At 43.5% G+C, this 14,528-nt stretch overlaps 1 protein-coding gene across 1 annotated transcript in view; it reads left to right on the top strand.

Moving 5' to 3' along the window:
* The window catches only part of Nup210l (nucleoporin 210 like), a 76,716-nt gene that overhangs the window by 8,109 nt on the left and 54,079 nt on the right, over positions 1-14,528 (top strand). Inside the window, exons 6-8 of the mRNA XM_045138011.1 lie at positions 915-1,047; positions 8,424-8,582; positions 13,050-13,118. Coding sequence (XP_044993946.1) covers positions 915-1,047; positions 8,424-8,582; positions 13,050-13,118 — 361 coding nt within the window. The remainder of the gene's footprint in view (positions 1-914; positions 1,048-8,423; positions 8,583-13,049; positions 13,119-14,528) is intronic.

Raw genomic sequence — 14,528 nt, 5'->3', positions numbered from 1 at the left:
TGAGGTCAGCAGGCTTTGCAAGCGAGCATGCTCCTGAACTGCTGAACCAGCCCCTGGATTTTTTACTTTTTTTTCACATGGGTTCTGAGGATTGAACTCAGTTTCTCAGTCTTGAAGCCTTTTATCAACTGAGCTATCTCCTCAGCCTCCTGCACTTTCTGTCTTTGAAAGTCTTTGTCCAAGGCTTTTCGTTTCTTTTTTTTTCCCCCACGTAGGGTCTCACTCTAGCCCAGGCTGACTTGGAATTGTAATTCACTATATCATCTCAGACTAGCATTGAACTCAAAGTGATCCTCCTACCTTTGCTTCCCAAGTGTTGGGATTACAGGCATGCACCATCATGTCCAGCCTAAAAAGTAAACTTTTTTTTTTTTTTTTTAATGTAAAAGAGAATGGACACGCCAGGGCCTCCAGCCGCTACCAATGAACTCCAGAGGCATGTGCCACCTTATGCATCTGGCTTTCATGGGTCCTAGGGAATTGAACCTGGGTCCTTAGGCTTTGTAGGCAAGCACCTTAACCACTGAGCCATCTCTCCAGCACAAAAGTAAGCTCTTAACATGGAAGGTAGCCTTGAAGATCTATCTTTCTTTCTTTCTTTCTTTCTTTCTTTCTTTCTTTCTTTCTTTCTTTCTCTCTCTCTCTCTCTCTCTCTCTCTCTCTCTTTGTTTTGTTTTGTTTTGTTTTGTTTTGTTTTGTTTTGTTTTGTTTTGTTTTGTTTTTTGAGGTACTGTTTCACTCTAGTTTAGGCTGACCTGGAATTCACTATGTAGTCTCAGGGTGGCCTCAAACTCTCAGCAATCCTTCTACCTCTGCCTCCCGAGTGCTGGAATTAAAGGTGTGTGTCACCACACCAGGCTAGCTTTGACGATTTTGCATGTGGAAACGTTGGTTTTATTTTCCTTCCTTTTTAGAAAGTGGCAGCAGCACTAATCCGTCTGCTTGTTTTGGAGAATGTATTTCTTATACCAGCTCATGATATTTACCTCCTAGAAGGAGCCTATATTAAATACCAAGTTGCAAAAATGGTTCAAGGAAGAATGGCAGGTAAGATAATTTATCTTTTCCTCTGACTTACATTTCCTAACTCCTTACATTACATAAAAAAATGCTTCTTGTGTTTTCAGAATTTGTGCATCTGGTTTATGTGAGTACTGGTGAATCAAACCTGGGTCCTTCGGCTTCGCAGGCAAACACCTTAATCTCTAGGCCATCTTTCCAGCCCTTGTTTTCAGAATTTGTGATGTTTCTTTTTTTTTTTTTAATTTTTTTTTGCCAGGCATGGTGGTGCATGCCTTTAATCCCAGCATTTGTGAGGCAGAGGTAGGAGGATCACTGTGAGTTTGAGGCCATCCTGAGACTACATAGTGAGTTCCAGGTCAGTCTGAGCTACAGTGAGACCCTACCTCAAAAAAAAAAAAAAAATTCTCTTTCTCAAATTAAAAAAACATTATTTACTTATTTATTTTTGTTGGTTTTTTGAGGTAGGGTCTTGCTGTATCCAGGGCTGACATAGAATTGATTTCAGGCTGGCCTCAAACTCACAGCAATCCTCCAACCTCAGCCTCCCAAGTGATAGGATTAAGGGTATGCTCCACTACACCTGGCTTTTTTGTTTTTCTTTAAAAATATTGAAATATAAAATTTATTAAAAAAGAGTGGCATAACAGACACTATCATGTATGCACTGTATATAACAAATAGCACGGTACCAGCAATTTAATTTTTCATCACATTGATATCTTCTTTAATTACAAGTTTTCTCCCTGAGTTAAACTAGCACCTGGTTGCATGGAAGACTTGAAAGTCTCACTTTTTTATTTATGTATCATAGCATTCCACTAAGAGTACTGAAACTATTACTCTCAGAACTATCATCTTCTGTGTTATATACGAGAGGTTTAAATGGGTCTGCTTGAGAAAAGGTTAGATCTTTATGACTTTCCTCTATTGTTGAAGGTTGTTTCCTTAAGTCTTGTGGCAGTTCTTCAGAAAGATCTTCGTTACCATGACTTTTGAAACTAAGATCACTAGCATTAATAGAGCAATGCAGTTTTCTGCACTTGAAAATAAAATGTCTGAGAATGTTTGGCAAACTTTGGATTTTTTTTTTTTTTTGAGGTAGGGTCTCACTCTGGCTCAGGCTAACCTGGAATTCACTATGTAGTCTCAGGGTAGCCTCAAACTCATGTCAATCTTCCTACCTCTGCCTCCTGAGTGCTGGGATTAAAGGCGTGTGCCACCACGCCTGGCCAAACTTCGGATCTTGAATATCAGGCATAATTTCTGTTGGAGATGTAAATGGGGGTGGTGGAAACTTGACGTCATTTGTCTTTCCATGTCCAGAAATTTTGGCTTGCAATCTGGTTAATTCTGATTCTTTTAATATTTTATTTATTTGTTTATTCATTTGAGAAAGGCAGAGGAAGAGAGAAAGAGAGAATGCGCATGCCAGGGCCTCCAGCCACAGCAAATGAACTCCCGACATGTGTGTCCCCTATGCATCTGGCTAATGTGGGTCCTGGGGAATCGAGCCTGGTTCCTTAGGCTTTGCAGGCAAATGCCTTAACCGCTAAGCCATCTCCCCAGCCCTCATTCTGCTTCTTTAATAAGCAGTGCTTCATTGGCAGCTTCAGGACTTTATTCCTGTCTTGAACTTGCTGATGTAAATTGCTTACAGTGTGCTGAGCTGCTCCTAATGCCAGTTTTGCTTCTCTGGTTGTTCATTTCGTGCTTCTAGCCTTTTGAGCGTTGGCAAAAATCTTCCACTTTGCATGGTTCTCCTGATGTGAAAGCATCTCCAGATGATAGCGCCTTTGAGAGAGTCTACGTCTGTGGACAACTTCTTGATTTCTCTTGCATTCTTGCTTCTAAATGAGCTTCACGTACTTGGGAAGCCCCCAGTTCTTCAGCCAAATGATTTCCATTGCTTTTTTCTCTTTGGAGAGTTGTTTCATGTTCTCCAGCTCACTAGAAAGTCTTTCGGAGAGATGGCTTAGCAGTTAAGGCATTTGCCTGCAAAGCCAAAGGACCTAGGTTCGATTCCCCACATTAGCCAGATGCACAAAGTGGCACATGCATCTGGAGTTCGTTTGCAGTGGCTGGAAGCCCTGATGTGCCCATTCTCTCTCTCTCTTTTCTCTCTGCCAAGTAAATAAATTAAAAAAAAAAAATTAAAAAGAAAGAAAGAAATTCAGGTATGGTGGCACATGCCATTAATCTTAGCACTTGGGAGGCAGAGGTAGGAGGATCACCTTGAGTTCAAGGCCAATCTGAAAGTACAGAGTGAATTCCAGGTCATCCTGGACTAGAGTGAGACTCTATCTTGAAAAACAAACAAAAAAGCCTTTCTATTTCTCCCTGGGCTTGGACTTGCTGACAGCAAGCTCCACCAGTTCTGATTGAGAGGTCTGCACTTGCTCCTGGGTTAGCCTCAATTCTTGCCCCAAATCTATGGCCTTGTATTGAGTGGCAATGTACTGTTCTTGGTCCTTGATAACCTGTTTGTTGCATTCTTTTGTTGTTTTCATTCTTTTGTTGCATTCTTTAAATTCCAATTCCGATTTCTCTAGTGTGCCTTCTAATTTAATTATTATTTTTTGGTTCCATTTCTCCTCTGTGTTCGCGAATGGTCATATCCAAATGTGTAACCTGAGCCGCTCTTTGCTTTAGCTCCCAGTTTCTCTCCTTAAGGGCCTGACCCATTTCCATGAGTTCTTGCCTTTTGTCTTCAATGTCCATCTTGCATTCTCTCAGTTCAGCTGTGAGATCTTTTATAGTAGTATAAATAGTATTTTCCTCTGATGATGACTGAGCCTTCTGAAGAACACCTCTCAGTTCCTGTAGTTGTTGTAAAATACTCTACTGCTTCATGAGCATTGTGTAGCTCAGTCTCCAGAGCTCCTCGTTTCTGCAAAGCTTCTCTTAGTCCCGTTTCACTGGGGTGCTGTACTTTTCCTAGCTCCTTTACGACGCTTGTTTTCTTTCTAGTCCTCTTTGTCTGATCTAAAATCATGTCTAATGGAGAAAAGCAGATTGACTTATTGTCCCATCACGTTCTAGGTGCAGTATTTCTTTTTCTTTTTTCTTTTTTTTTCTTTTTTTTTTTTTTGAGGTAGGGTCTCACTCTAGCCCAGGCTGACCTGGAATTCACTATGGAGTTTCAGGGTGGCCTTGAACTCATGGCAATCCTCCTACCTCTGCCTCCCGATTGATGAGATTCAAGGCTTGCGCCACCACGCCCGGCTTCTTTTTCCATTTTAGATAGCTTTTTTCGTACAGACCATCTCCAGTTTCACTTGTCTGGCAGCACCAGAAACTCAACACTTTTTGCCTTTTTAAAACTGTGTCATGTATAGCTACTTCATATTTCTCTTCCATTTTCTTCAACTTTTCAGGTGACCTTTCCCTTTGGTTTTGAAGTTCTTGCTTCTGTATGTATGTATGTGTATATATATATATATATTTTTTAAATTTATTGAGAGCGATAGAAAGAGAAAGAAGCAGAGAGAGAGAGAGAACGGGCATGCCAGGGCCTCCAGCCACTACAAAGGAACTCCAGACACGTGCGCCCCCTTGTGCCTCTGGCTAATGTGGGTGCTGGGAAATCGAACCTGGGTCCTTCGGCTTTGCTGGCAAGCTCCTTAACTGCTAAGCCATCTCTCCAGCCCAAGGTCTGCATTTTTCGCAGCAACAGAAGAATATGCAACTGTTTTCTCTTCTAGCTCTTCTCTAGAGTTAAAAGTTGAGAGCATTTCTCTGTCACTTCATTTTTGAATTTGCTGGAGTCGGAAGCTTTCTCCAGCAGCTCCTCTTGAGTCAGCTGAAGCTGACTGGTTCTGTGAGCCGTGTTAGCCTTCCCCTCACATGTCTCAGCTTCCAGGTGCGTCAGCTCAGGGCGGGGCCTTCCATGCTAGTCTTTGCCTCTCTTCCATCTGCTTCTTCACAATGTGCCGACTCGGTCTTTCTACTTTCTACTTGACCACTACCTGCTTTTACAGGTTCTGGTGTTTGGTTTTCCGAGGTAGGGCTTCACTGTAGTCCAGGCTGACCTGGACTTCACTATGTAGCCTCAGTGTGGCCTTGAACTCACAGCTATCCTCTTACCTCTGCCTCCCAAGTGCTGGGATTTTAAAAGTGTGTGCCACCACGCCTGCCTAATGTTTTTTCTTTCTTTTTTAAATAATTTTTTAAATTTTTTATTTATTTATTTGAGAGCAACAGGCACAGAGAGAAAGACAGATAGAGGGAGAGAGAGAGAGAATGGGCGCACCAGGGCTTCCAGCCTCTGCAAATGAACTCCAGACGCGTGCGCCCCCTTGTGCATCTGGCTAACGTGGGACCTGGGGAACCGAGCCTCGAACTGGGGTCCTTAGGCTTCACAGGCAAGCGCTTAACCGCTAAGCCATCTCTCCAGCCCTTTCTTTCTTTTTTAAATATTTTATTTATTTGAGAGAGAGAGAGAGAGAATGGGCACGTCAGGGCCTCCAGCCACTGCATACGAACTCCAGATGCATGTTTCCCCTTGTGCATCTGGCTAACGTGGGTCCTAGGGAATCAAAACTGGGTACTTTGGCTTTGCAGGCAAATGCCTTAACTGCTAAGCCATTTCTCCAGCCACTGCCACCCCCCCTCCGGCTACATATTTTTATTTTTATTTATTTACTTAAGAGAGAAATAGGCAGAAAGAGAATGACGGAGAGAGAGACAGAGAGAGAGAGAATTGGCATGCCAGGGCATTGAGCCACTGCAAATGAACTCCAGACACATGTGCTACCTTGGGTATCTGGTTTACATGAGACCTGGGGAATCAAACCTGGGTCCTTTGGCTTTGCAGGCAAATGCCTTAACCACTAAGCGGTCTCTCCAGCCCTGCATTTTTTTCAATTTTAATTTCACTGTTACCCTTGTTTTTTATTGCAATGTTGGAGAAGCTGGGTATAATTATGCCTCATCTATTATTGAAAAAAGGTAACAATGAACTTCCTCAAAATAAAAAAAAGAGTTGAACATGGGTCCTTAGGCTCTGCAGGCAAGCACCTTAACCACTAAGCCATTTCTCCAGCACACTTTCAATCATATATATATGTATATACATATATATATATATATATATATATATATTTTTTTTTTTTGAGGTAGGGTCTCACTCTAGCACAGGCTGAGCTGGAATTCACTCTGTATTCTCAGGCTGCCCTCAAACTCATGGTGATCCTCCTACCTCTGCCTTCCAAATGCTGGGATTAAAGATGTGTGTCACCACACCTGGCGTGCGTGTGCGCTCGCTCTCTCTCTCTCTCTCTCTCTCTCTCTCTCTATATATATATATATATATATATATATATATATATATATTGAGAGAATGATAGAAAAATGCAGATGAGAGGGAGAATAGGTGTACCAGGGCCTCTAGCCATAGCATATGAACTCCAGATTCATGTACCACCTTGTGCATCTGGCTTATATGGGTACTGGAGAGTTGAGCCTGAGTACTTAGGCTTCACAGGCAAGTGCCTTAACTGCTAAGCCATCTCTCCAGCCCCTTATATATTTTTATTTGCAAGCAAAGGCACACAGAGTTTTGTGATGCTCCAAATGAACTCCAGATGTATGCACCACTCTGTACATGTATCTTTATACTGGTACTGAAATTCAAACCCAAGCCATCAGGCTTTGCAGGCAAGCATCTTTAACCAAGCCATCTCTCCAGCCCTATTTTATTTTATGTTATGTTATGTTATTTTATGTTATGTTATTTTATTTATTTGCAAGCAAAGAGGGAGAGAGAAGAGACACAGACAGAGAATGGGTATGCCAGGGACTGTAGCCACTGCAAATGAACCCCAGATGCATGTGCTCCCTTGTACATCTGGCTTACATGGGTACTGGGGAATCAAACCTGGGTCCTTTGGCTTTGCAGACAAGCACCTTAATCACTAAGCAATCTCTTTCACCCAGCCCCATTGTTTTTTGTTTGTTCTTTTTGTTTTGTTTTGATTTTTGAGGTAGGGTCTCACTCTAGCCCAGGCTAACCTGAATTTACTATGTAGTCTCAGGGTGGCCTCAAACTCAGGGTAATAGGCAATCCTCCTACCTCTGCCTCCTGGTTGTTGGGATTAAAAATGTATTCCAGGGGCTGGAGAGATGCCTTAGCAGTTAAGCACTTGCCTGTGAAGCTTAAGGACCCTAGTTCAAGGCTCGATTCCCCAGGACCCACATAAACCAGATGCACAAGGTGGTGCATGCATCTGGAGTTCATTTGCAGTACCTGGAGGCTCTGGTGCACCCATTCTCTCTCTCTCTCTCTTTCTGCCTCTTTCTCTCTCTGTCTTTTGCTCTCAAATAAATAAATAAATAAATAAATAAATAAAAATAAACAAAAAAGTGTATTCCACCACACCCAGTTCCTTTTTTTTTTTTTTTTCCCCCAGGTAGGGTCTCACTGTAGCTCAGGCTGACCTGGAATTTACTGTGTAGTCTCAGGGTGTCCTCGAACTCATGGCGCTCCTCCTACCTCTGCCTGCCAAGTGCTGGGATTAAAGGCATATGCCCCATGCCTGGCATTTTTTTAACTAAAATATTTAATTAATTTATTTATTTGAAAGAGAGAGAGAGAGGCAGATGGGATGGGTGTGCATTTATCTGGCTTACATGAGAATTGAACATGGGTCCTCAGGGGTCACAGACAAGTAGCTTAACTGCTAAGCCATCTCTTCAGCCCTGGTGTTTTTGTTTTTTGAAACAGGAGATCATGTAGTCCAGACTGGTCTCATACTCTCATTGTAGCTGAGGCTAGCCTTGAACTCCTAATCCCCTGCTTCTACCTCCTGAGTATTGGAATTACAGGTACCACCACACCCGGCAGTTCACTAGTTTTTTGGTTTTTTTTTCAAGGCAGGGTTTCACTGTAGTCCAGGCTGACCTTGGAATTCACTACATAGTTTCAGGGTGGCCTTGAACTCATAGCAATCTTCCTACCTCTGCCTCCAAGTGCTGGGATCAAAGGCATGTGCCACCATGCCCAGCTGTGTTTTTATTTGTTGTTGTTTTTTTGCTGTTGTTGTTTGTTTTCAAGATAGCCCAGGCTGACCTGGAACTCAATTCTGTAGCTCATACTGGCCTTGAACTCATGGTGATCCTCCTACCTCAGCCTTCTGAGCACTGGTGTTAAAAGCATGAGCCAACATGCCTCGCCTTGAGTTCACTTCTCTTAAGTATAAGCAGTATTAATAATTTACTCACATAGAAGCCTTTCCCCAAAATGATTATTAGTAGAAATTCATCACTGTGAGAAAAAAATTAGGAAAAGATTATACTTTTATTTTAGACCTACTGACCCATGTTCCTCACAAAATAAAACAGTACATTATTTTTCTCTGAAGTAACTACTTTGATTAAATGTGTCTACCTTTCATATGTTACAGAGGTGAAGTTTCCCTTGAAACATTATACATTGGAATTGCAAAACCATATCCTTGCTCATAAAGAGTCTCGTCCTGAGAACGTGGCTTCACTGGATAAGCAAACGGCTGTGGTGACTGCCCTCCAACTGGGCCAAACTAATCTTGTCTTTGTCCACAATAGTATCCTTTTGTTCAGGTTTTACCTACCAATCTACTTCCCTGAGCATGCTAGACATGTTTTTGGCCCAAATAATTTTTTTTTTCTTTTTGGTTTTCTGAGATAGGGTATCACTCTAGCTCAGGTTGACCTGGAATTCACTGTGTAGTCTCAGGGTGGCCTCGAACTCATGGCCCGGCCCAAATAACTTATTAAGAGCAATTCTGGGTGTGTGTGGGGGGGCTGGAGAGATGGCTTAGTGGTTAAGTGCTTGCTTGTGAAGCCTAAGGACCTTGGTTCGAGGCTCGATTCTTCAGGACTCACGTTAGCCAGATGCACAAGGGGCACATGCATCTGGAGTTCGTTTGCAGTGGCCAGAGGCCCTGGTGTGCCCATTCTTTTTCTATCTGCCTCTTTCTCTCTCTCAGTCTGTTGCAAATAAAACAAAATTTAAAAAAGAGTAATTCTGGGCCTGGAGAAATGGCTTAGCAGTTAAGGTGCTTACCTGTGAAGCCTAAGGACTCATGTTTGATTCTCCAGTCTCATGTAAGCCAGATGCACAGTGATTCAAGTGTGCAAGGTCACACATGCACACAAGGGGGCGCATGCATTTGGAGTTTGATTGCAGTGGCTGGAGGCCCTGGCACACCAATTCTCTCTCTCTTTTCTCTTTCTCTCTGTCATTTAAAAAAAAAGAAAGAGGCTGGGCGTGGTGGCGCACGCCTTTAATCCCAGCACACAGGAGGCAGAGGTAGGAGGATCGCCTTGAGTTCAAGGCCACCCTGAGAATACAGAGTGAATTCCAGGTTAGCCTGGACCAGAATGAGACCCTACCTCAAAAAACTGAAAAAAAAAAAAAAAAGAAAGAGGACTGGAGAGATGGCTTAGCAGTTAAGTGCTTCCCTGTGAAGCCTAAGGACCCCAGTTTGAGGCTCAGTTCCCCAGGACCCACAATAGCCAGATGCACAAGGGGCACATCTAGACTTTGTTTGCAGTGGCTGGATGCCCTGGCGTGCCCATTCTCTCTCTCTTTGCCTCTTTCACTCTCTCTGTCACTCTCAAATGAGTAAATAAGAATGAACAACAAACATAAAAAATTTAAAAATAAATTAATAAAAAAGAAAGAAAAGAAAAAGAAAAAGAAAGGCCAGAAAAAGACAGGCGTGGTGGCGTATGCCTTTAATCTCAGCACTTGGAAGGCAGAGATAAGAGGATCACCATGAGTTCAAGGCCACCTGAGACTACATAGTGAATTCCAGGTCAGCCTGAGCTAGAGTGAGACCCTACCTCAAAAACAAACAACAACAACAACAAGAAAAAAAGGCTAGTCTTTGGGCTTGTCTAAAAAAAAAAAAAAAATAATAATAATAATTCAGAGCCAGGCATGATAGCACATGCCTTTAATTCCAAGACTTGGTGGGCAGAGGTAGGAGGAACACCATGAATTCAAGGTCACCCTGAGATTACATAGTGAATTCTAGGTCAGGCTGGGCTAGAGCGAGACCCTACCTCAAAGAAAAGAAAGAGTAATTCTGGAGGCTGGGGATGGCTAAGCAGTTAAAGGCCCTTGTTTACAAAGCCTTCTGGACAAGAGCCCATCCCTGAGCTCAGCATCAAACCAGACAGGCGTTCCCCTGCACTGGCCGAGACCCTGGCATGCCCATACACCACACACACACACACACACACACACATACACACAAATAAACAAAAATTTGCTGGGTGTGGTGATGCACACCTTTAATCCCAGCACTCAGGAGGCAGAGGTAGGAGGGTCACCGGGAGTTCGAGACCACCCTGAGACTACATAGTGGATTCCAGGTCAGCCTGAGCCAAACTGAAACCCTACCTCGGAAAAAAAATAATTAAAAGCATATTTATTTGAGAGAGAAAAAGGAAAGGGTGGGCATGCCAGAGCCCCCTGATGCTGCAAAGGAGTTCCAGATGCAAGTGTCACGTTGAGCATCTGGCTTTGCCTGGTGTGGTAGTCAGCTCTACGTTGCTGGGATGAACATCCAAAGGAGACGCAGTTGATGGGAGGAAGGGTTCATTTCAAGCTCACGGATCTGGGTAAGTTCCACTGAGGCAGAAGAAGCTGCTTCTGTATAACCAAGGTGAGAGAAACAACCACAACAGCCAGCAAAGGCCACAGAGCAGCAAGCAGGGACCCCGCCAGAGCTCAGACCTCCCTGCACACCTTTAAGCTGGAAATTCAGATCCACCCCCAAACACACCTTAGGGATGGACCCCAGGATCTGTCCCCAGGGACACCTCCTCCAGCTTGGTGGCTGGAGACTCGAGTTACAACCTTTTTTTAAAAAAATTTATTTATTTATTTGAGAGCGACAGACAGAGAGAGAGAAAGAAGCAGAGAGAGAGAGACAGAGAGAGAGTGCCCCAGGGCCTCCAGACACTGCAAACGAACTCCAGAGACATGCGCCCCCTTATTCATCTGGCTAACGTGGGTCCTGGGGAATCGAGCCTCGAACCGGGGTCCTTAGGCTTCACAGGCAAGCGCTTAACCACTAAGCCATTTCTCCAGCCACAACCTTTTTTTTTTAAATAATTTTAAAAATTGTGGCTTATTTCTATTTATTTGCTTGAGAGTCACACAGAGAGGATAGAGACAGAATGGGCATGCCAGGGTCTCCAGCCACTACAGACGTACTCCAGAGGCATGTGCCTGCTTGTGCATCCGGCTAACATGGGTCCTGGGGAATCGAGCCTCAAACCAGGGTCCTTAGGCTTCACTGGCAAATGCTTAACTGCTAAGCCATCTCTCCAGTCCATTGAGTTACAACCTTTAATAAAACACCTGAGTCTGACTGATCGAGAGGGGGAGGGGATATGAAGGAGAGTGGAGTTTCAAAGGGGAAAGTGGGGAGAGGGAGGGAATTACCATGGGATATTATTTCCAATTGTGGAAGTTGTCAATAAATAAATAACAAAAAAAAAAAAAAAAAAAAAAAACACCTGGGCTGGAGAGATGGCTTAGCAGTTAAGCACTTGTCTGTGAAACCTAAGGACCCCGGTTCGAGGCTCAATTCCCCAGGACCCACGGTAGCTGGATGCACAAGGGGGCGCATGCGTCTGGAGTTCGTTTGCAGTGGCTGGAGGCCCTGGTGCACCCATTCTCTCCCTCTCTCTCTCTCACTCTCAGATAAATAAATAAAAATTAAAAAAAAATACCTGGGTCTACAGGGACATACATTAAAGCTAACACATGTGAGTACTAGGGAATTGAACACTGGCCAGTAGGCTTTGTAAGCAAGCACCTTTAACCACTGAACCATCTTCCCATCCTAATAAATACATTCTTTTTGTTTTGTTTTGTTTTTTTGTTTTTTGAAGTAGGGTCTCACTGTAGCCCAGGCTGACCTGGAATACACTATGTAGTCTCAGGGTGGCCTTGAACTCATGGTGATCCTCCTACCTCTCCCTCCCAAGTGCTGGAATTAAAGACTTGTGCCACCACACCTGGCTAATAAATTATTATTGTTATTAAAAAAAAAAAAGGCTGGAGAGGGCTGGAGAGATGGCTTAGCAGTTAAGTGCTTGTCTGTGAAGCCTAAGGACACTGGTTTGAGTCTCTATTCCCCAGGACCCATGTTAGCCAGATGCACAAGGGGGTGCATGAGTCTGGAGTTCATTTGCAGTGGCTGGAGGCCCTGGCACACCCATTCCTGCTCTCTCTCTCTCTCTCTCTCTTTCTCTCTCTCTCTGTCTATCTATCTCTGTCTGTTGCTTTCAAATAAAAAATAAACAAAAAAATATAAAATAAAAGAGAGATGGTTTAGCCATTAAGACGCTTTCCTGCAAAGCCTAATGACTCATGTTCGGTTCCCCAGAACCCACATAAGCCAGATGCTTTGGTGAGTTACAACATCTGGAATTTGTTTGCAGCTCTCCAGATCCCTTGTAAGCCAGGCGCAGAAGGTGACACAAATGCACAGGGTTGCGCATGTGCAGAACGTAGCCCATGCATCTGGAGTTTGATTGCAGTGGCTAGAGGCCTTGGCATAGCCCTATAAAAAATAAAAAGACCAGTCTGTTGGGCTTGCTTCAAAAAAAAGAAAACACACACACACACACACACACACACACACACGCATGCAGAATATGGTCTTTCTTCTTCCATGATGAATGAATATCTTTTGGATGTTTCTCAGCAGTATATACCCTTGAGTTCTGGTTTTCCAAAGGCAATAAAGAGACACCTCATGTGTGTTTCTGAGTTTACACTTGCGAGTTTTCTTCAGCCCTTCATCTTTCTCTTTCCTCTGCCCTGATGCAGTTGATTTTCTTTTTTTTAATTTTTGTTTTTTTGAGGTAGGGTCTCACTCTGGTCCAGGCTGACCTGGAATTAACTCTGTAGTCTCAGGGTGGCCTTGAACTCAAGGCAATCCTCCTACCTCTGCCTCCCAAGTGCTGGGATTAAAGGCATGCGCTACCACACCCGGCACAGTTGATTTTCTTAAGCAGAGATTCAGATGTCCATATGCAGTCTGTGTCTGCACTTCCAAACTGCACCATCTATGTGGTCGAGCCTGGATTCTTAGGTATGGTAAGATAATGGTTTTTAGTAACTTGAATAATTTAAATGATTTCACTAAAATGAGCTGCATTAAAAACGAGAGACCCAGAGCCGGGCGTGGTGGCGCACGCCTTTAATCCCAGCACGCGGGAGGCAGAGGTAGGAGGATCGCTGTGAGTTCAAGGCCACCCTGAGACTACAGAGTGAATTCCAGGTCAGCCTGGGCTACAGTGAAACCCTACCTCAGAAAACCAAAAATAAAAAAATAAAATAAAAAATAAAAACAAACGAGAGACCCTGCTGGTGCGTGGTAGCACACGTCTTTACTCCAAGCACTCAGGAGGCTGAGGTAGCAGGATCACTGTGAGTTCGAGGGCATCCTGAGACTACATAGTGAATTCCAGGTCAACCTGGAGTAGAGTGAGACCCTAGCTTGAAAAAACAAAAAGAGAAAAAAAAATCGTATTAAAACAGATTGTGAAGCTGGGTGTGGTGGCACATGCCTTTAGTCACAGCACTCAGGAGGCAGAGGTAGGAGGATTGTCATGAGTTCAAAGCCACCCTGAGACTACAGAGTGAATTCCAGGTCAGCCTGGGCTAGAGTGAGACCCTACCTCAAAAAACAAACAAACAAACAAAAAAAAACCCCAAAAAACAACAAATTAGCTGATTGTGGAGCTGGAACTCCATGTCTGGCTTGTCAGACAATTTTTAATAATCTTTAAGTTTAGAGTATTTGAGTCAGCTAATAGATTTATGATCTGTTGATTTTTTAAAATTAATTAATTGGGTTGGAGAGATGGCTTAGTGGTTAAGCGCTTTCCAGTGAAGCCTGTGGACCCCAGTTCGAGGCTCGATTCCCCAGGACCCACGTTAGCCAGATGCATAAGGGAGTGCACATGTCTGGAGCTCATTTGCAGTGGCTGGAAGCCCTGGCGTGCTCTCTCTCTCTCTCTCTGCTTGCCTTTCTCTCTCTCTCAAATAAATAAAATAAAAATAAACAAAAAAATTAAAATTAATTTATTTATGTAGTTGATACAGAGAAAGAGGGAGAGAGAGAATGTGCATGCTAGGGCCTTCAGCCAGTGTAAACAAATTCCAGATGCATGCGCCTCCTTGTGCATCTGGCTTATGTGGGTCCTGGAGAATCAAACTTGGATCCTTTGGCTTTACAGGCAAATGCCTTAACTTCTTAACCTCTAAGACCCATCTCTCCAGCCCTTTTTTTTTTTTCGAGGTAGGGTCTTGCTCTAGCCCAGGCTTATCTGGGATTCACTGTGTAGTCTCACTTGGCCTCAAACTCACAGCGATCCTCCTACCTCTGATTAAAGGTGTGCGCCACCACTCCTGGCTCCCACTAGCTTTTTAAAGTTTTTATATTTTAGTTCATTTCAGAAAAATGTTGGCCTACTCTAATATTTTTTTATTTAAAGAT

Source organism: Jaculus jaculus, chromosome 19 (genome assembly GCF_020740685.1).
Source record: "Jaculus jaculus isolate mJacJac1 chromosome 19, mJacJac1.mat.Y.cur, whole genome shotgun sequence".
Lineage (NCBI taxonomy): Eukaryota > Metazoa > Chordata > Mammalia > Rodentia > Dipodidae > Jaculus > Jaculus jaculus.
This window is presented reverse-complemented; position numbering and strand designations above follow the sequence as displayed.